The sequence below is a fragment of the Theobroma cacao genome, chromosome 3 (assembly GCF_000208745.1).
Source record: "Theobroma cacao cultivar B97-61/B2 chromosome 3, Criollo_cocoa_genome_V2, whole genome shotgun sequence".
In the NCBI taxonomy this organism is placed as follows: Eukaryota; Viridiplantae; Streptophyta; class Magnoliopsida; order Malvales; family Malvaceae; genus Theobroma; species Theobroma cacao.
In genome coordinates, this window is record NC_030852.1 from 1032186 (window position 1) to 1054312 (window position 22127).

At 31.9% G+C, this 22127-nt stretch overlaps 2 protein-coding genes across 3 annotated transcripts; one reads left to right on the forward strand and one right to left on the reverse strand.

Moving 5' to 3' along the window:
* Positions 2541 to 12990, forward strand: LOC18603941 (protein MICRORCHIDIA 6). Of its 2 annotated transcripts, XM_018118348.1 has the most exons (21): positions 2541 to 2826; positions 3079 to 3459; positions 3561 to 3635; positions 3741 to 3775; positions 4464 to 4542; positions 4686 to 4775; positions 4854 to 4929; positions 6236 to 6314; positions 6386 to 6514; positions 9296 to 9325; positions 9463 to 9531; positions 9634 to 9735; positions 9822 to 9968; positions 10299 to 10391; positions 10764 to 10815; positions 10935 to 11046; positions 11515 to 11726; positions 11805 to 11896; positions 12278 to 12357; positions 12502 to 12544; positions 12657 to 12990. In XM_018118348.1, the coding sequence occupies exons 2-21, from the start codon at positions 3087 to 3089 to the stop codon at positions 12765 to 12767; spliced, it is 2079 nt and encodes a 692-aa protein (XP_017973837.1). In that variant the 5' UTR covers positions 2541 to 2826; positions 3079 to 3086; the 3' UTR covers positions 12768 to 12990. The 2 variants fall into 2 exon arrangements, with proteins under 2 accessions (XP_017973837.1, XP_007036271.2); XM_007036209.2 differs by lacking the exon at positions 9463 to 9531 and having other exon boundaries at positions 9296 to 9394.
* LOC18603942 lies at positions 14319 to 17891 on the reverse strand. Its single transcript, XM_018116979.1, has 6 exons — positions 17468 to 17891; positions 17220 to 17366; positions 16618 to 16734; positions 16006 to 16053; positions 15460 to 15896; positions 14319 to 14900 (listed from the first exon to the last, which is right to left on the reverse strand). Exons 1-6 carry the CDS (start codon positions 17574 to 17576, stop codon positions 14631 to 14633), a joined length of 1128 nt encoding a protein of 375 aa, XP_017972468.1. The 5' UTR covers positions 17577 to 17891; the 3' UTR covers positions 14319 to 14630.

Genomic DNA, 22127 nt, shown 5'->3' on the forward strand with positions numbered 1-22127 from the left:
CAAACTTGTTTTTGTCTAATGTATTGGGTGTTTGTTGACCACGATTGATTAGAATATAGATATTTTTTTCTTAAAAAAAATCATTTAAATATAATGAGAACACATAAAAACGTTTTCATAATAGAATTATATTAAAATACACTAACAAACTATTAAGAAATTTTATTTTTGGATATTTACATCACCAATCAAATAATAAATTCCTCCACTAGAGTGGACAAGAAAATTAGCAATATTTAGATGTGTTATATACATTTGGTCATGATTAAAATCATCTTGAACAAAATTTATTTTGATATTTTTTTCTTTTAACTTTCATTGATGGTTGATAAAATTCAATAAGATATTTCAGCATATAATAAGTGCGTGACCAATAGCCTTTCATCCACATCGATGATAAGACATTTTCAATTTTACTTTTATTCTATCCACCTTTTTTTTTTATTGTATCTTTACATTATTCATCCATTTATAGTGGGTTAATAGTATTTATCCATTTTTGGTGGGTTAAAGTATTCATCTATTTTTTACAAAACAAATATAAAACAAAGTTAATTTTATATGTTCAATTCAAAATGTATTATGCAAAATCTTATAGTGTTAAAATCATATTTATATATACTGAGCATAATTATATTCGAAATTCAAAGCAAAGAAATCATGTATTGAGCAAATCATATTCTAAGAATCAGAAAAAAAGTGATTATATATAACTATATATATTTGCATGCTCAACTTGATTTAATTAATCAAAAGACAAAATATGATATATACTACATGGTAACAAATTCACATTGAAACTGATTTTTAAGGATGAAACATCAAAGGGAAATCAAGTCACTTATTTGATTTGCTAAAACCAAATATCAAAGACCAGCCATTGAAATCTTTTTGAAACTTAAAGAAATGGAACTTTGACTTTGAGATGATGTTGAAAACTAAACGATCTAATAATGTGTTGTAAAATATAACTTGAAAGAATAACTATAAGAGAAAAGTGTTAATGAAGCAATGAAGTGAGAAGCTTATTTATAGGGTAATAAACCCTAATCTAGATAAAGTTTACAAGATAAAGATAATGTTAAAATATTTAATTTGAATAGATAATATTCAAATTAAATCTTAATCCTAATCCAACCTAATTTACATCAAAATTTAAATATACATAATCAAATATAAGAATTCAAATCAGATTATACTCTTGTGTCTGGCTTGTTGGCTTGTTTGGTTTGCTTTGATTGCATGACCTGATCTGAGCTCTTAAATAGTGACACAATGGATATTCACATGTAAATTCATAATAAATTTATTATTTTGACAAAATAATTAACCAATACTTGACAAATTATGATCTAAACCCCACAAATGGTAAAATTTTGAAGCAAAAATAATCAAGTCATGCCACCACACCACAAATGGTTGGATTCCGAAGCAAAAATAACCAAGCCATACCACCACATTAACCAATGATGGAAAACCCTCTTAGACCTCCATGTACAAAAATTCAAGTTTTTCGAACCTAAGTTAAGAGTCTCGAACCTGCCTTGCCCAGGTACGGAATAATTGGTTTTGACAAACTCCTTCACCCTCTAACTGTCATTTTCATAATAGATTAGAAGAGTACTCACGCTATGCATCAGATTTGTAAAATTTTATAAATAGCTGATTTAAAATATTTGTATATAAGTTTAAATCATAGAGGATAGAATTAATTATAAATTAGACTTAAATTGTTTCCATCACTTTAAGCTATCTTAGTATTTGTATCTTATGTGCAATGTTTGTAGCATTTATAATCACTTGAGAAATTAATTAACAAAGACAATCAGATTTTAAAGTAAGAAATTTAGCTCCATTAACTTGATTTACATAAATTTTACGATGTTAAAGATAACAGAAGGAATTTTTTTTAATTTTTTAATTTTTTAAAAGCTTGTTTAGAGTATAATATATATATATATATTTATTTGTTTTTACTTTCCTTTTACTATTTGTTTTGTGATTTCAAAGTAGCAAAAAGAAATAATTGAAAGAAGAAAAAATAATCTAAAAAGAGAGGAAGCAAAAAAGTGAAGGGGAGGGAGAAGGCAAGAAAACATGAGATTTAATTTAGAGGAAGTGATGGTTGTTTTTAAATAGAAATCTTAGAAATTGAGTGAGAAGGAAAAAAAAATAAAATGGATTAAGCTATTTCATTAAAATTGAAAAAAAAATTCAAATCATGTTTGAAGAGTGACTGTAAGGTACAGATAATACATATATCATTAAAAAACACAATAAACAAAAAATAAACAAATATAAGATTTTTATTTAATAAATAATAAAATATTAAAAAGTACATATTAAAAAAATATAAATTAATAATAATACCCTCTATAAGGGATTTGAGATTAAAGCTATACCTCTACCTTGATTTTCACTTTAGCCTCTTTTATTGATTTATTGTCCTTTTTTGCCCTTGAACAAAGATTAAAGCTATACCCTTGTCTTTGTTGTCACTTTTAGCCTATTTTATTGGTTTATTTTCCTTCTTTGCCCTTGAGCAAAGAAATATTGAATTTTTTTGTTGTAGGATTAGGGCTTCAACAATTTTTTTTTTCAAAAAGTAAAGAAGGAAGTACCTTTAATCAAAAGAGTGGGAACCCAAGACAGAGATCCTGTTTGTTTGTTGTTTTCTGTTTTGTCTGTTTTTTTATTTGGTTTTGTTCATGTTATTTGGTTGATGTTGGGGAGATCGACAGTTGAAAGAAATTGGGCAGTTTTTCCTGTTCCAGTTTTGTGTCCTTAAATCTTTTCACCCAAAAAGGAGTTGCTAGATTTTCCTAGGTAGAGTCCCCTGCTTGTTCTTTCCACTTATTCCAAGCTCTTTTTATTTTTTTTTTCATTTATTTGCCCCTTTCTTTCATGTGTAATTTGAATGAAATTCAATGTTTTTTCTTGTAATGTCTTGGTATTTGATTTCCTTGCTTATTGGGAATTGAATATTTGGGTTTCTTTTTACATGCATTATGATTCTATGTGTTTTTCTTTTAACATGTTCTTAGGAGATGAATTCTGTGTTTCCATGTCTGTTTACAGTTTTGGAGATGAACTGTGTAGAAATTGTGGACTTGTCTAGTGATGATGAACTTGGAGAGGTAGATGTGAAACCTGTTAAATTGGAGCCTGGAACTGTTGTTGGCAGCACAACAAAGCAGAAAAATGACCATAGATTCCAACCTGTTGAGCTTGTTAAGTACAAAACCCAACCTGGAAAACAAGCTTCTGAAGAAAATAAAAGCTCAAACAACGCTTTAAGTACTGGTCAAAGTAGTACCAGTTTTTTGGAACAAGGCCAGTCTCCAGGGGATGATACAGGTGTTTCTTCAACTTCAGCTGTGTCTCCAGCGCCAGTTTGTCGACAATTCTGGAAAGCTGGGAGCTATGAAGGGGGGCTTGGTTCCAAGGTCACTCTACAAAGTATGAAGCTATCAGTTTCCATAGTATTGTACTCTTTAATAAAATGTGATTTTCCTGATTGTTTATGTTTCTTAATTTCTTATTCTATTCTTGTACAACAGATAGCAAAAATTATCTACATGTTCACCCGCTGTTTCTTCATTCAAATGCCACTTCGCATAAGTGGGCCTTTGGTGGTATGTCTAGCTTGTGCAGTTCTTTTTGATACTGCTATCATTTTCGTTTATCAATGAATTACTTTACATGTATTACACTAGTTACTTGTTTGTTGTTGTTTGCAGCTATTGCAGAACTACTTGACAATGCCATTGATGAGGTGAATTTCAGCTTAGACTATTCGACATTTTTTTTTTTAATTTTTATTTTGGTTCTCTTGTATTGCGAATGCTTTGTATGAGGTTTTCTGGGAAAACATTATATGATAAAACAGTCATGGAACTAGGATCTAATCTAATAATATAATAAGTGCGTCTAATTTGTAGGAATTGGTCTGAGAATTTGCAGGGGATTTGAGGTTTTAGTAGTAGAACAAGGGCATTGATGTATGTTTACAATTGGGAAGATAGATCAGGTTGTGGGTATTGTTCATATGGATTGAACTATAATCAAGAAACTTGAATTTTTGTTGCAATCAATACTTTGAAGTCTTATTAGTGGCAAAGATTTACTAAACCTAATTCGACTAGTTTGTGTATAATCATTAATATTGGGGAATAAGACCAACTTGAATAAGATAAAAGCCACAGTAAAGATCTTATATGTTAACTAGACCTAAGGCTAGACAAACACTTTTGTAGAGTTTATTCAAATTATGGTTGACCTATTCAAGTGATCGAAATTTAAGCATGCTTGTACTTTCTATCACATTAGTACCTTTTTAATGGATATTTTGTAGGTAGCTATATGTGCAATTATGTAGGGTACTACATTGCTTTCCCAATTTCCAATCTTGATGAATTCTTACTGTTTTGCACTTCACATCCTACTTCTTTCAAATTGGATAGATCCAAAATGGGGCCACTTTTGTCATTGTAGATAAAACATCAAATCCGAGGGATGGGAGTCCAGCATTGTTAATTCAAGGTATTTTTTGTCTCAATCACATAAAAAACATTAAGGTTATCTTTTTCATTTATAATTCAATTATGTTATTTTCTTCATAAAATTTGTCTACAATAAAAAATTTTGTAACTACTACTTCCCAAAACTTGATGCTTATCGATTAGATGATGGTGGTGGAATGGACCCTGAAGCAATGCGTCGCTGCATGAGCTTTGGATTTTCAGATAAGAAGTCAAAATCTGCAATTGGACAATGTATTAATCTCGTGTTTTCTTTGGAATTTTTGTTGGTTCCTTCTTTTTATATTTATCAAAAAAGTTATGGTCTTCCAGATGGCAATGGTTTCAAGACTAGTTCTATGAGACTTGGAGGAGATGTCATTGTTTTCAGCCGCTACTTAGACAATAGGTTTGGTTCCTATACCACAAGCATTTTCTACCTTATGCATTAAAATATTATTCTTGCTAATCTTGTATGTTCGCTTATAGGTAGAGCATTAACTTTTACTCTTGTTTATTTGTTTACAGGACAATGTTGTCATTTTCATAAAATTCTGATGAAAGATCATTTTTAATAATGGAAAAAATGCTAGTGTTAATACTAAATAAGACCCTATTCATTTTTTGTACCTAGATAAGCTCCTATCCTATGATTTGTATCCAAATAAGCCCTTATGTTGATGAAAAGATGTCACACCTATCCTATGATTTGTATCCAAATTAGCCCTTATGTTGATGAAAAGATGTCACATGACCTTAACAATCATTAGGCCCATAGCCAGCTGGCATATTTTGCACCCCGTGGGCATTGACATGACTTTTCTATCATGGTAAAATTGGTTGAGTGGGAAAATTTCCCGCCCAAGATGTGGTTGTCCCAGTCAACAAATTTCATTACGTTAGAAAAGTCACGTCATCTGCCACAGGTGTGAAGAATGTCAATTGGCCTTGTCTTTCGTGACTGTTAAGGTCACATATAAGGGGTTATCTTGGTAAAAATCATAGAATAAGGGCATATTTGGGTACAATAAAAGGAGCCAAATAATAGGGTTATAAATGATTTTGCGTTGCCTTTAAAGACTAAGAAGGAAAATGTTGTTTTAACTATTCTTTATTTTAAAGAACTTATTTGCCTAATCTGATTCTTTGTCCCACATTAAAAAGTAGTGAGATAGATGGGTTGCAAAGAAGGGTTCGAGACTTCAAGAGACTATTTTCTACCAACTTGAGTTTAGGCTCTTGTAAGTCATGTGGATCAAAGTCTGAAAGTTGTTGAGTTAGCGGTGATGGGCTCGAGGCATTATTTTTGATATGAATCTACCACAGCATGCATGATTTATAGTTTGGGAAATTATGGTAGGAGTTCTTGTGTCCTTGTGTAATCTTGGTTCAATATATGAGGTGTGGGCCTTGACTAGGAATTGAGTTTTGCATGTATGGAGTCTGGTAGCCATCCCACAATGAAAAAGGGTGGGATAGATGATTTGTATATAAGTTCAAGTTATTAATAACTAATAGTCCAGATTTAAGTCTTAATTCATGTGATTCAAGTCCATAAAGTTATGCATGAGCCTGGGATGTGACACCTAATAAAGAAAGCTTTTCTTGTATCTTTGGTGTATATGGAGAACAATTTACATATATTTATGTTTTTGTCTTTAAACACACATGCATTGCCACTTTTAAATGGTTAATGCCCTTTATTCCATGATTAGGTCATTGACTCAAAGCATTGGTCTCCTCTCTTATACATTCTTGACAAGAACAGGCCATGATAGAATAGTAGTACCTATGGTGAGCATCCTCTCTCTATTTGAGTTTATGAGTTTCCAGTGCCCACTATAAGATCTTTGTGCAAACTGCAGGTGGATTATGAGCTTAATGTGTCAACTGGCATGCTGGATGTGTTGCATGGTAGAGAACATTTTGTGTCTAATCTTTCCATTTTGTTGCAATGGTCTCCATATTCAACAGAGGCTGAGCTTTTGAAGCAAGTAGGCATCGTGCATTTCTTCTTCCTTTTTCTTTTTTTGTGATTTTATTTCCTTCTTACAATTGTTAATGGTTGTTATTGCTGCATTAACATTGCAAAACTTGGTTAATTTGGTATGTATAACAGTTTCCTCTTAGCTATAGTATTTTTTGCTGGGTGTTTTTTAAAATTAATTTATATTTTTATAATATTTTTCTTATAAGGAAAAAGTACTGAACATAACATTTGCAAAACCTGGTTGGTTAATTTGGTATGTATGTTATTTTCCTGTTAGCTATAGTATTTTTTGCTGGCCGTTTTTTAAAATTAATTTTATATTTTCATGATATTTTTCTTATAAGGAAAAAGTACAAAAAATCATGTAAAGATTGCAAAGTCATTTCAAGAGAAAGCTTGACTACCTAACATAGGTTAGTGATTATCAATTCCCATGTTAAGTTAAAAATGAAAGAGTACAAGCAAATGTTCAATATCCAACTTGGATAATGGGATTTGAGAAAGGGAGAGAATAATTGGTTTTAAAGGGAAAGAAAAGGTTTTTTTAACAAGGTACTTTTCTGCTGTATGAACAAGTTACTTTCTATATGAATGGCGAAGCTAAGTTTTAGGAGAATTAAATGAGAGGGTGCTTTATCACATAAAGAATGCTGGTGGTAGAAAAGGAGGTGCAAGAACTTATCAAAGTTAAAGGACTGGCTATATACTTTTGCATGAATCTAGAAACAAAGAAAACTGCAAGAAATACATATTGATCTTTATGAAAGCAGTAGGTGAAGAGTAAACTATGGCTTTCAAGCATTTCTATAGGTGGGTACAAGCATAAGAGGGAGAAAGAGATGGAGATTTAAGTGCTTAAGAATGAAGATTAAAAAGTTTGTTGCTTTGGATGTTATTGCAATACAACTTGGCAGGAATTGAGTATTTGAGAGGAAGAATAAGAAAGCGTGCTTTTTATTGATAAAGTTGAAAAGTAATGGTTTTAAAGAAGGTTTTCAACATGAAGGGTGTGGAAAAGTAAATCAATCTCATGGCACCCCTCTGAAGGTGTGGAAGTATATAACAAAGTGAAAATTTTTCTTTACTAGTTTTAAAATTTGTGGACCAAGAAATTGTTCAATGTGTGGAGAATGAGTAATTTGACAAGTTTATGTGAGACTAACATAGAATTCTGTCTAAGTGGTATCAAATTGATGACTTGTGCTATATAAACTCGTAGGATAGCATGGTCAAGCTAAAGTTAATTTTAAGACTAGTGTCTTGGAGACTAAAGTTGGATTTGTGCTAGGAACTTTGACTATGGAAGCTATTTATCTAGTTGTGATGTTTGATGGAGAGATTAGTAGTAAACAAAGACATAGACATGGTGTTCATTGATGTTGGAGAAGAAATGAGTTTATATTGTGATATTTTCACCCTAAAGAACATGTATTATTGGTAATTGGCATAATTACTATTGTGGGGTTGATTGACTACTTTGTAACAGCAACAAGTTTATACCACGGATAAAATTTCAAGTGTTTATCTTTTTCCCTGGGAATAGATGGATTTACTCAGGAGACTAAATTGTAGAATATATTTATAGAGCAAAGATTAATCCTAAGCTTGAGTTGTGAAGAGAACTTTGAAGGCAAATGGTTTTCTCATTAAATAGGTCTAGAACTGAGTGCAAGGACTACAAGTTTAGTAAAACTATAAATGATATTGGAGTGTCAAAATTTGAGTTAGTCCTTGTGATTTGGAAAATCTCAAGAGAAAATTTCATATAGTACTTTATTGCATTAAATGATTGACAACTAAATATTAATGTTTTTAGATAATGAGTATATCCGAGATGAGAATGATATAATGGATGTATGTCCATATTGAAAATGATCAATGCAAGTATATCTAGATGAAGGTGGCATAGTACTAATGGGAGAAAAAATGAAAGAGACATGCTAAAAGTGGTCGAGGTGTGTGAGATACAAAGACTTGCAAATATTCTTATTAGAAAATGTGACTTAATATAAAATGCCCATGTCAAAAGAGAGAAGGGAAGACCAAAGAAACTATTGAAATTACAAAAAAAAAAAATTGAAGAAAAGAAACAGAAAAAAACTTTTATTTGTTGAATTAAGGATATTCCTTAAATTGAGTACCACAGTATGGTGTAAGCAAATCAAGCCTATTTGCAAGCTATCTGAGCTTTACTTGAAAAATAATTCTAAACTTGTTGATTGACAAATTCTAGATTTGACTTCAAAGTTTTTTATACTTGGCTTGAGTGACTTGCAAGCTAATTGTGCTGTTTTCTTTTTGTAATATATTTATAGTTGCAAAATTAATTAAATAAACAAAGGTTGACTTAAATTTGATGTTTGGTATTATTTTGATGAAGCACAAACATGGACCTGAGACTTTGATATGATACAGATTGAGTTGGCTCATACTTGGTTCAACTCATATAACTAACCCTAATATCTAGTAAACGCTTTATGTATTGTTGTTCTTGTTATGATTTTGGAATTATTTTGGTAGTGTTGTCACCTTAATTTCCCTTAAACAATTAAATAACTTCTTGAATTACATGTTAATGGTTTGGATATTTATTAATTTTTTTTCACTTCAAATTGAAAATAAGTAAATCTACTTTGAATTTATGCAAGCACCTTGACTTGAGAAGTGGAGCGCAGACCAAATTTCTTGCAGTGTAACTAATCTTAATTGACATTTCATGAAATGTTTTGGTCTTTAAAGTTGTTCTCATCTCACTAGCTTCACATGTACCTCCATCTAATTGCAGTTTGATGACATTGGTTCCCATGGCACAAAAATTATTATCTACAATTTATGGCTCAATAATGATCGGGATTCGGAGCTAGACTTTGATTCTGATCCAAAGGTTGAAATTTCTTTTTGCATCCTCTCCTTCTCTCTCTCTCTCTCTCTCAGTCTGAATANGGCACAAAAATTATTATCTACAATTTATGGCTCAATAATGATCGGGATTCGGAGCTAGACTTTGATTCTGATCCAAAGGTTGAAATTTCTTTTTGCATCCTCTCCTTCTCTCTCTCTCTCTCTCTCTCTCTGAATATGTTGCAATATCTTTCAAATGAAATCTTATGATTCTGGTTGCAGGATATTCGCATTAGTGGAGACACCAAAAAAGTCAACACAATCCCTGCTTGGAAAGCTGTAAATGAACAACACATTGCCAGCCGTTATCATATTTCTCTTCGTGTGAGTCCATAGTTTCTGTATGTTGTTATTGTATATTAAATTTACAAGTAAAAGGATTCATATTTTAATTCTGTCTCACCATACAGGTATATTTGTCGATCTTGTACTTGCGAATTCCTGACACTTTCAGGATAATATTGCGTGGGGAAATTGTCGAGCATCATAACATAGCTGATGATCTCAAATTTATAGAATATATCTTGTATAGGCCTCAAAGCCTTGGATCTGTGGAGGTACTATTACTTGTTCCACGCCTTATCCTTGTTGTTTATCATTGTTTATCTTCATTGGAAACTAATGAACTGTATAAACCACAATAGTTCCCTTTCCAATGTTGCACCTCAAGTTAGTAGCCAAAATTTGGTTGATGTCCAAAATAACTATCCTCTGTAATTTAACCCCAACTGTCAGGTTTCATTTGTTGGGAGCTGCAGATGAGAATTTATGGAAGTTGCTTTTGTTGATATGATTGTATTGCATGCATCCTTTGATGGTGATTGCCTTACATGTTTCTATGACTTTACCATGTATTGACATTTCTGCTTTCTGGTTTAATTGTGCAGGGTACGGTTGTATGTACAATTGGTTTTCTTAAAGAAGCTCCACAAGTTAATATCCATGGCTTTTGTGTCTACCACAAGAACCGTCTAATTCTGGTAACTTTCATAAAGTGAATGATTGCCCAGATCATAAATAAACTTTTCCTATTATTTCTTTAACAAAATGGACTTTCATTTCTGTCTTATGATGCTTATGTGCATTTGTTTTGAATGAGAAAACTGGGAATTTACTGGGTGCAGGGATATTATAATTATATTTGCATTTTGCATTGCCATATGCATGTGTCCACGGCTAGGTGTCTTGAAAGAGGAAACTTGTTCTCCTAGTTGTGATTAATGTCACATGCCTGGATGTCTTTAAGGAGGAAACTTATTCTGCTGCATGTGATAGATATTACACATCTTCTTTTCAAGTGACTATGGAGGATTTCTTAAACTATTGTCTTTTCCCTATTTCTTCTTTTGCAGCCATTTTGGCAGGTTGTTAGCTATTCAGACAGTAGGGGTAGAGGTGTGGTTGGTAAGAAGCCTACAAATATATTCACTCATTGATATCTGGTTCCTTTTTTCTCTATCATAGGTTAATTCCACCTAAAATCTTAGTTAGCACTCACCAAATGAGTTGTTTTATTCTTTCAGGTGTTTTGGAAGCTAATTTTGTTGAGCCAACTCATAACAAACAAGATTTTGAGAGAACTTCCCTTTTTCAGAAGCTTGAAGGTCGCTTGAAGGAAATGACATGGGAATATTGGTAATCTATTCTTTAATGTCTAAATTACATGAAAAGTTCATAGCTTATTGTTTCTCCCTCTTAACGTTGCTTCCTGTTACTCCTGCTTTTCTGCTTATCTAATTAGTCTCGTGGTTCCATTTGCTCTGAGTATTGGGTGCCTACCATGGCTGTTTATGAGATGAACTACACATTTTCTACCATGTTATGTTTGTATGTTTTTGGATGAAAACTATGTACTGTTATTTTCTATTACTGTTTTGAGAAAAAAATATATGTTCCCATGCTTGTATTTGTATGTGATTCAATTTGATGGTTGATCAAATTTGTTTTGAAGTATGGATTTTGCCTTTATATACTTTAGATTGTATATCTCCAGTGTTTTCCTTAATTTCTTTTAATGACCAATTGGCCTCTTCATGAGGTTGTAGTTCATGGTCTAAGCATAGTTCAGTACAGCCTACCTGAAGCACATTCTTCCAATCGCAGGGATTATCATTGTGGACTAATTGGGTATCAGGTCAAGAAAAAGTCTCGACCAGCAGCATCTCATGTTTCATCTCACTTTACAGGACAGAGCAGTGCAGAACAACCTGTTCTGTTGAATCAAACTTCCTTGGATGCTGATAGAGCTAAAACAGGGTGTACAGATGTTGGAGTGAAGCAATCAATCACCAACTCTCATGGGAGAAGCATGCAAGGTAAGTGCTATAATGATTTTGTTTTGGTTCTAATATGAAGGATTTGATTTTTAGTCAAGGTGCCTTGTAATTGTGCAGGATTGCCTACGAAGAGGAAGGAACCTGGCGACTTAGCAAACTTTGAAAAGGTGAAACGTCAGGCAGGGACTAGTGCCAACACAGTTGTACAGGTCTGTGTAGAGAGCATACTTTCTTAAGTTTCTAGACTATGAGATTCAATTAGGGAGTTGTGGGTGCCTTCTATAAGTCCATTGTCTGCTACAACATACAACTTTTACTTCACTGTTCTACGCTTCAAAGCAAATTTGAAATTTTACACGGCATACATGCAAATCCTTCCATTGTTCCTGCTCATATATGAGTTCGCTACCCAATTCTTGCTATTTAATTAGCTGTTGCATGGGGCAATTACCCTAAGGATTCAGTTCCTTCTTACCTTGGTGACATGACATTTGGTTTTCTTCTGCTTACTCATAGTAGTATCTATCTGTTGCATCTTTTAACAAATGGATTTCTGTTGCTTAACCATTTTGTGCTTTTTTTCCCTCTAGCCTGTCGATACTACTGCAAATCACTCGAAAGATCAAGAAACTATTTACTTGATGCAAGAAAACAAAAAACTGCGTGCAAAGTGAGTGTTCTATTTTTATCCACATTTTTTACTTGATGCAATGGTTTTAGAAGTTTGTAAAAGAAAATAAAATTCATACGTACATGATAACCACTAGCAATAACCTTTCAGCTGATAACCAGAGGTTTACTTTTCGTGTTTCAGATGCTCGGAATATGAGAAGAGAAGGGAGGAACTTAACATCAAGGTAATAAACTTAAATGGAACAGGCAGTTTTGGCTGTCTGTTCTGGCATCCAAAGTCTTGCTTTGTTCCCGAATTTGACCGAACTGATAAGAAACATCCTTTTACTCGAGCAGGTCGAAAAGCTTAGAAGCGAAGTCAGTGAGGTTCAGCGCGAGTATTATCGACTGTTGGCTGAACTAAACTCCCTGGATATTGTGAAGGATGAGAATGATGTGTATATGTAAATTTTTCTTGTCCCTAATGTTCAATTCTTTTATTTGTAAAACAATGTTGTTGTAGCTCAGTGTATCCAAGTGATCTCAACTTTGTAGAGGGGATGGGATTGACAGGTCATAACTACTTAATGGTAGGAGCTGAAAAAAAAAAAACCCAAAAAGAAAAACAAAAATAATTTTCCAATGCTGACAAATTCCTTTTTCACTTATTTATTTATTTATTACATTTTACTAAAAAAATGTTGTGTATAGAGAAGGAAAATTGGAAGAGGGAGGTAGCAAAATTTTGAAAATGTGGAAATATTGGTGCCCTATATTTTGGTATGGTAAAAGGTGTAGTATTTGCTTTAAAAATAAAGCAAATTGGTTATTTTTTTTTTTTCATGAATAATGCAGTGAATTGGTATTAGATAAAGTACGAAAATTGAAATAATAAATGTTTAAATATTAAAAAAGCTCTGGAACTATTGCATTTATGTGAAAAAGTTCTTTGATTTGTATGTAAATAAACTTTTAATGTTAATGAAATATTTAGATTCAATGTTACGTGATATATTTTGTATATGTGGTAAATGACATGGCTCGAAATTATATTTGTGTGTTACATTAGTTGTCAGGTGATATCACGTCGTCCAATGGTTTGTTGTATTCATTGATGGATCTTTTCATCTCATTATTCTACTCTTTCCAAGATTTCTAATCCAAAAATTTTAAATTAGAATCTCAAACTCTTAATCCCGAGCACTGTCTCAGGGACTATTACGAGTAAAAGATGATATTAATATTCTCATTTCATAAAATGAAACTTAATGGAAGTCCATAACTATATGGGGCCAATAGGCTTTGCAATGACATGCACTACGAAAGCAACTTCTATTCTGAAGCAATCATTTGTTAATAAAATGGGTTTGACGGCTTTACTTTTTCACAATTCTTCAGGCCCATTGTTTTCTTCGTCGGCCCCAATCCAAAAGTTGAATAATACAACGACTTTTTACAACCATGGCTGCATGCCAGATGTGACTTTATTTGCCAAGTGTTTGAAGTCCTGCAGCTGCTAATCAGAGTGGCTGGTGGAAGAATCAGACGTGAAGAGCTGCGCGTAATGGTTCCTGCACTTTGGAAATTACTTATCTCTGGAAAACTTGCTGAAGTTGTTTTCATATATTGAAACACCATTGCTAAACTCTCATACTTTTTTTCAATATTTGATCCAGGCTTGTCCAATTTTTGGTAACAGGAAACTGTAACAGAAAATAAAAGGGGGCTGGGGAGTTTAATGCTCTCCATCCATGTTGTCACGGACTACACTTTTTTCGTTTAAGTATATGATATTTTGTGCGGTGCTTGAATGGACGCTTTCACTCAAATTAATCAATTGCTCGATTATATCTGAACAACATAAATAATAGTTACGAGTTAAGTCATGAAAAGCAACATTAAAATCGGACCATAGGGGCAACCCTAGATGGTTAGTCACAAACACACCTGAACCGGTGAGACAGTCCAACAACTTGCCGACTATTTACCCCCTATAAAAAGTTTACAAGATTTTACAAATATTTCACCAATAACCATTATAATGCTTGAAATAAGAACATTCCTTTTCTAAAGGGTCTTTCCTATAAAGACTTAACAAGTATTTCTAGCGATGTTACCAAAAACCATTACAATGTTTGAAAGGGGAACATCTCCCTTAGAGGTATAAAAGACTTAGTCTCCTAAGGAATTCTACCTTGTCATAGCCCTATACAAGGTTGACTCATGACACATGTCCTTGAAAATTGAAACCAAACATAAAATTAGTGTCACTTACAATCACAATTCAATACGTCCTTTGGAAAACATATATAAATATATATCTATAGTTAGCTAGAGCCATTTCTTCATTTTCCTATCAAAGATCCCTGGTCCATAAGTTGAGATAAAAATCTTAGCAAGGAGTGGAAATTGCAACCATACAAAGAGACCGATTGGAAAGCCAACTAGCACAACGATTGGAATAATAATCTCTAATTGGCCCTTTATCATGATAAAGACAGTTGAGGAGAAAGCTACCATCATTGCTGCAATAGAAATGAAGAGGGAGGAAAGTCTAATGATCAATTTGTTGGGTAAGGATATGAGGAAATCGTGTGCTGTATATCAATTTGTTTCTTTCTTTTTATTTATAAAGGAATACTTACAAAAAACTATAATTAGAGACATTTTATATTATATGTTTATTTAACAAATTGTTTGTAATATGTAAATGAAATATTATTTTTTTAATAATATTATGTGATTTAATTTTCAGAAGTTAAATATCTTATAAAAGCTAATTGTTCAATCTTTTCGCGTTATTTGTTTGTCAAATTATTTCTTTCCTTTTTGTTTGATACAAAAAAGGGTAAATAAAATTTTCCTTCTTTTTCCTAGATATAGGATTTAAAAAGTAGTTATAATTTTTAAAAGCACATTTTAAGAAATTATTGAAGTATTATTTTCAATAATTTATGTAACATTTTTAATAATTATTTATTATTTTACCCCAACAAGTGTTTGTCAAGTTTTTGTTGCATGCATATTAAATAGCATTAAAACTACCGAGCAAAAAAAAAAAAAGAAAGGCATTAAAACTCACAAATGATAAATAAGCATGCAATCAGAAAAAAAAGAAGTTTAAGCTGAGGAATTATAAGAGAGAGAGAGAGATGATGACCTTGAGCCATTGTAGTTCTCTTTGCATTTGCAGAGCTGGTCCTGAGATTTGTTCAAGCTTAACCTGAGATTCGGATGATAGTTTCCCTGCCACATGGAACATACTATTGTCGAGCTTATCAACGAAAGGAAGAAAAAGTTGCTTCTTAGTATCAAGCCCATATATGAGGTTAAAAACTTTTTCTTGTCGATGTGCAACTGCAATCTTGAACATGTCTCTATCGTCCACGTCCTTAGTCACCAATAAATCTAGATTACGTTTGATGATTTCGACAATGAATTCCGTCATCCCTCGCTGAGCAGCGTTCATGATTGCTTGATGCACGGAATTTTCATGGACTTTTGCAAAATCTAATTTAGCTATCTCCTCAGACATCAGAAGCAGAAGCACATGGGCATGAACATGGGCCTGCTTTAAATCATATATGTGCTTCATTCCTACATAAATAAATATAGGTTTTAACTAATTACTATAATAGAAGAAATGGTTGCTAGAACAAGAGTTGAAAATATATGAAGAAAAAATAAAAGTGATCAAGCAACATACCAAAGAATTTTAAGAGATTTGACCACAATCCAAGTGTGTGCCTTGCAACTGCACAATTCAACCCATTTTCTGACTTAGACAGACCGATGTAAAGAATATAAATTTTGAGCAACTTGAGGCTATAATTGTTCGTTGAAGATTTGAGCTAAGGAAAAATGGAAAAATAACGATTTGAGATTCCAATTTCTTCATCAACTGTATAAAAAAGTTAACATTTCTTTTACATATAAGATCTGTTCTGCCATTTCACAAATCTTCTTGTCATAAGATTTGACTTTGAGACCTTCAAATTGAAATCTTAAGTTTTAATGTTAAGATGTCTCATTGGTAAAAGACACTCAGACCAAAATTAATTTATAATTAATAAATATATAACTGAGAGCCGATCTAGCTAAAGCTTTCATTAGAAGCATTGCTCGAGTAGAGCTGTTTCTTAAAAATGTTGTAAAGGGAAGCTAAAATAACGTTTGGTAAATTAGCTACACACACGTCACAAAAGAAATCTTTTAAATTAAACTTTTTTTTTCTTAAAATAATTTTTTTATTATCAAAAAATCAAATATTGTCAAAGAATGAAGTGTATTGCAATTCAAGTCACAGAATAAAACATACCTTGCATTGTGAAGTTTTTCATTTCTTTTTGATCTTGTACTTGATAAGTATTTATACGAACTTCGTCTTCACTCGTGGGTTGTTTTCTCTTTAAATCTGATGCTTTTACCTTTAAACCTGCAACGACAGTGAACTATTTCATTATTGTTGTTAAATTATATTGTGATGTATTATAAATACACCACTTTTTGTTTCTTAGGTGCAAACTCATCCATTCTTTGAAAGTCTTTTGCATTTTCTTTTCTGCGTTTAGTTGTTCTTCATTTTTCTTTCTTTAATTTATACATTTAGCTAACTGAAAGCAGTAATTTTTTTATTTTTGTTTTCTTTTATTATAAACTTTATTCATGTAATAAAGATTGCTCATATATTTCTTTCCATTGACGTACTGATCCGTATCCATAAAAAAACTATATGAATAACCATAGTTACTTGTTTGTAAAATTAAAATTGTCAAATGGGAAAAGAAAAAGAAGAAATAATAACTTTTAACTTATTTGTCAATTTTTGGTGAAATATAATTTGCAAAAAGGATTATCTTAATTATTAGAGAAATTAGATTGAAAACTAATGTAATAGAAGAAGAGAGAAGTGATACTAACAAGAATAGATCCAGCGTTGCCAAAAAGAGAGCCGATTGCCACTAGGGAATGCAGAAGGTTGAGAGGATAGTACTGAAACAGCATTCATTCCATCTACCTCAGCAAATGCTAATTGTGGACATTCAAGAAGCAGATCCAAAGCAACATCTGGTGAAGTGGTGATATAGAAAAAAAAAAATTATATACCCCGTGACAATATACATTAAATAAAGAATTGTTTGTGTTTATAACCTATATGTCACTCTTACCAAACAATTTGTTCCTAATACAGTGACGGACGACCAACACTGCCTGACGTTTGTTTTCTTCTTCGATTAGAAATCTTGGTCTGGTCATGCTGTATAGATATTGAGTCATATCTTTATGGCCTGCCAAACATGCAAAATTAAGTGGAATATCCCCTTCGCAATTTTGAATAGGAAGTAATTCCTTGTCCTATGTGATCAATCTTTGGGCAATCTCGGTGTTTGCAGAGCACAAGGCGACATAGTGAAGAACCGTGTTACCATGGTGATTTTTCGTTCCCAGGTTTTCCTCTGCCATTTCGCTTACAAATTCATCAATCACTTCCAGCTGACCTTCGAAGATTGCGAAATCGAAGACCGAGAGATTACCCATGGCCCGAACTTCGGAATTGGCTGAAAGCCGGTCGGCCCTCAACAGAATCTTTGTCCTTTCCAAATTTGAAATAATTTTAAAATTTTAAAAAATCTAAAAACTATTTTTTGTGTATATGTTTAAAATTAAATTTGACAATAATTTATTATTTAGTACATCTTAACAATAATTATTTAAAATATAAGAAACTCATTCTTTACTTTTAAATATCATGCCTTTTTTTTTTTTTGAAACATTGTAACTCACTAACAGCACTTTTTTACAATAATACCCAATACTAAAAAAAACTCAAATCACACTTACCACAACAGTACTTCTTTCAACTAGTCTTCCCAACACTTTTCAACATACCTTTTTTTCAACCTCAACAACAATATTAAAATTGGGCCTAAGTATTGTATAATTTGACAACCGTTGGTAAAAATTATTCTGAAGTTTTAATTTTTTTTCTTTATATAAACTAAACTGTTGCTCTCTTATTTGCTTTTCATCAAACCATATACTTGGCACATGTCACTTTGATGTTTTTTGTTCTGATTTGTTTTCTTACTTTAAGATGTAAAAGATAAAATTACGTTTCATTAACTAAGTAAAGAAGGTTTGAAAATGATGTAAATCGTAAGAGAGAGGAAGAGACCTTCAGCATCATTTTCATTTTGGAATCCGCACTCTTTGGCCAAAGTGTTCCAAGCATCTTTAGCTGTAGTCTTGTCTTTAATTTTAGAAAGCATGGTCGGATCACATGAAATTTGAATAGCATGCAAAGCACTCACATTCCTCATTCTCCAACTCCAATCCCCGTCTTCTGAGGTTTGTTCCACAACGTCCCACAGATCTCTAGTCCACAAATAGTTTTTTATGCAAGCTCTCCAGTTGTCGTAATCATCCTTTCCAGTAAGAACTTGAGCAACAATGGCACTCGAACAAACACTATTGGCCTTCATCTGTCAAAAAAAAAAAAGGAAAATTAATTAGTGTATATTTATATATGTCGAATTTCATATAATGAAGATATTAAAATACTCAACTTACAGGGATCAATAAAATGAGTCTTCTTCCTCAGTTCTTCAGTGGTTGCAAATTAACACACTGTAACTATTGTTTTGGCTTAATGATTTCTCTTTGGGGTTGGATTGCTGACTATTATATAGACGCTTCATCGGCTCAAAATTGATGTCATTCAATGCACTCTACTTTCAACATTTAATACTATGACTTTGACATAAAGCTAGATATTGAAGGTTTGATTCTTACCGCCCAATTTCTCAAGGAATATTTTGAGATCTTTCTAGTCTCAAACAGGGGCGGATCCTCTTTTTAGTTATGGGCCTGAAATTTTTAAAATTTTTTTTATAACATATAAAATTTTTAAAATCTTTTATGTGTTCTTTTAATAGTTCTTCAAAATAATTTTTTATTTAATAATTAAAATAAATAAAAAATAACAAAATGATCTCAAATGTCTCCTTTAATTTTACCTTCCTTAAGTTTCTCTAAATATCTGTCTCTTTCTCTTCTCTTTTATCTTTTTATTTTTACTGTACTCTCTTCTCTATAATTTATTACCGAAACTGACTGCATTCTTCATTTCAAGAGAGGTTTATGAACTTGTTAGCTTAGACAAGGAAGGACGGAAACCACTCAACACCATTGTTTGAAATTAAGAGAAGGTAAGGTTTTCTTTTATCTTCTTTTTTCAATTTATAATATTATTTTTATTTATATATTTTTTTGTTTCTATTCTATTTGCTTATATATTCTAAGTTTTTATAAATTCTCTTTTTCAAATTTTATAAACCATGAACCATGTTCTTTTCTTTCTTTTTTGTTATGTCATTTGTCAATTCTATCTTCTACTTGCTATGTTTTTTTTCTACTATATGGGTTTTATTTTCTATGATTTTAATCTCTAAAAATTAATAAATTATTATATAATTCTCAAATATAAGTTGTAGTATTGCATTGTTACTTAAAATTTCATTAATGTGTCAATTTTTTATTAATCCTGACTATATAAGATAAAATTATATTGAATATATCTTTTTTATGTGCTTTACGTTTTATATTTAATTGAAAAGAAGTTATCTTTATATAAGAGAAAATTATGAATCTTGTCTATAATATTTAACTATTTATATTTTATTTATTATAGTTTTATATTTAGTACTATAAGTTTAAATAGACATAAAATATGAATATTGGATGTTAACTGTATTCATTTTTTTTCAAGTTTGATTAAAGTATGAGTAAGTAGAAAACAATTGATAAATTTTTTAAAAAATAAGATGCAAATCATCCGAAAGATTTTCCTACACATGAACTACCAAACCTCAATGCTTTAACACATGAACAATAACAATGCAGATCAAAATATCCAAAACTCAATCCTAAGAAGTTAGATGTTTTTTAGTATATAGTTCATATATAATTGATGAATTTGAATCTAGGAAACATGGTTGAGCACAATTTTCCTAAAGGATTATTATAAATATTTCTTTTCTTGATTTACATGTTTTGATTATTGATTAAAATTAACATATTACAGCATGTTTGGTTGGGAGGAATGAAATAGTCATTCCCTCCCTATTTTTAATCCTCTCTTAAAGTTTTGTTTGGTTGGGTCATTCAGGAAAAAAAGGGAAATAGCCTTTACCGGGGCTCTCATGATTTTGACTATTCTTGAAGATAAGGAATAGGTTAAAAATGTTGATAGACAATACAGTCCCTTCAAAGAGAGGAAATATGGTATGCACTTCCACACTATTCAAGAACGTCATGCAGGTCTTCCTTTTCCATAGGCCTACCACCATAAAGAAAACACCAGAGAAATCAAAGGAAAAGTTATGACAAATAATGCACCAGAACTACTGCTCAACAAAAATTTCATCTACCGTTACCATTTGAGTTAAATAATCTAAAGGACATCATCAATTATGTTATACTTTTGTATTACAACAATGATTCATTATAAAGATATTATATGTTGGTTGTTTATGTCCATATTGTAGTATGCATTTTCTATCAACAATTTCCATAGTGAATTTCTCATATAATTGCAGAATAATACATAAGCTTCTCGAATAGCTAATATCTCTGCATGGTTGACATCACAAATGCCAATGGACTTACAAAATCTTATAACTATTTCCCTTCTATGATCTCGGAGAATTCCTCTAATACCTACATCTTCCAGAGTCCCTGATGATCCTCTATCCACATTAAATTTAATCCACTCTTCTTATGGTGCTGTCCAATCTATATTTTTTCTTTTTGGCTTAGAATTATGGACTAAACTTACTGAGGCGGGATCTCTAAACACATCATCCACACTTTCATTCAATTCTAGCCATGTGGGTCTAGCAACAGTTGTCTTGTTTTCTTCAAGAAAATATCAGCAAATAACATTAACCTTGTTTGATTACTGTTGAGTTTTAGGTTGACTAGAATTCTAGATCTTATTTGATTAGAATTTTTATTTGTATACAATATTAAGTAGTTGTATGGTTTTAAACTTCTTATTCCACATTGAATCCTAATCACATTCTACTTTGGACTTTTATACTATAAAAGTGGATTTCTAGGTTTTAAAATTGCAAGTAGTGCTTTGAGAGCTCTAAAAAGGGAACATCTTGTAACTCTATCTTTTGCTCTAGGTGGAGCTAGAGTGGTTTGAGTGACTGTTCTTGGGAGGTTATTGAGGAAGAGTATGCAAGGGATCTTGGGTTGTTTTGGGGAACCATAAAGGTCAATTTATTGTACTTTAAATTCTCAATAATAGAAGAACAGTTTCACTCCGTGGACGTAGGCAAGAGGCCGAACCACGTAAATTCTTGTGTTTTTCTGTTTGCTTATTTTCTCTGAATTTTATCTTTGTTGATTCTTGGGCAATTTCCACAACAAACTGGTATCAGAGCTTCAGGTTCGGTAAATTCAAGATTCAATAAGGATGTCGAAAGTTACTAGTTCTGTGAATTTTTCAATTGAGAAGTTTGATGGGAAGACTAGTTTCACACAGTGGCAGAGAAGGATGAAAGATCTCCTTGTACAACAAGGTTTAATGTGCCCCTTGCTAGGAAAGAAGGAAGGGCAACCAGATGACATGAAGGATGTTGAATGGGCAGAGTTGGAGCAAAGGTGTGTGAGCACTATTCGGCTTTGCATTGGAGATAATGTGTTTAATCATGTTATTGATAAGGATTCTGCTCTAAGATTATGAGCAAAGTTAGAAAAAATTTACTTGGCGAAAAGTCTTTCTAACAAGTTGCAGCTTAGGCGAAAGTTGTATCGCTT

What these genes read in the sequence shown, in the direction of transcription:
- LOC18603941 (XM_007036209.2), top strand. Translation starts at nt 3,087, where the DNA reads ATGAACTGTGTAGAAATTGTGGACTTGTCTAGTGATGATGAACTTGGA. An exon ending in ATAGAATAGTAGTACCTATG is followed by an intron (nt 6,315 to 6,385) that starts GTGAGCATCCTC and finishes TGCAAACTGCAG; the next exon opens with GTGGATTATGAGCTTAATGT. An exon ending in AACAAAAAACTGCGTGCAAA is followed by an intron (nt 12,358 to 12,501) that starts GTGAGTGTTCTA and finishes TTCGTGTTTCAG; the next exon opens with ATGCTCGGAATATGAGAAGA.
- LOC18603942 (XM_018116979.1), bottom strand. Translation starts at nt 17,576, where the DNA reads ATGACTCAATATCTATACAGCATGACCAGACCAAGATTTCTAATCGAA. An exon ending in AAATCTCTTAAAATTCTTTG is followed by an intron (nt 15,897 to 16,005) that starts GTATGTTGCTTG and finishes TTATTTATGTAG; the next exon opens with GAATGAAGCACATATATGAT. An exon ending in GAGAACTACAATGGCTCAAG is followed by an intron (nt 14,901 to 15,459) that starts GTCATCATCTCT and finishes ACAAATTGATAT; the next exon opens with ACAGCACACGATTTCCTCAT.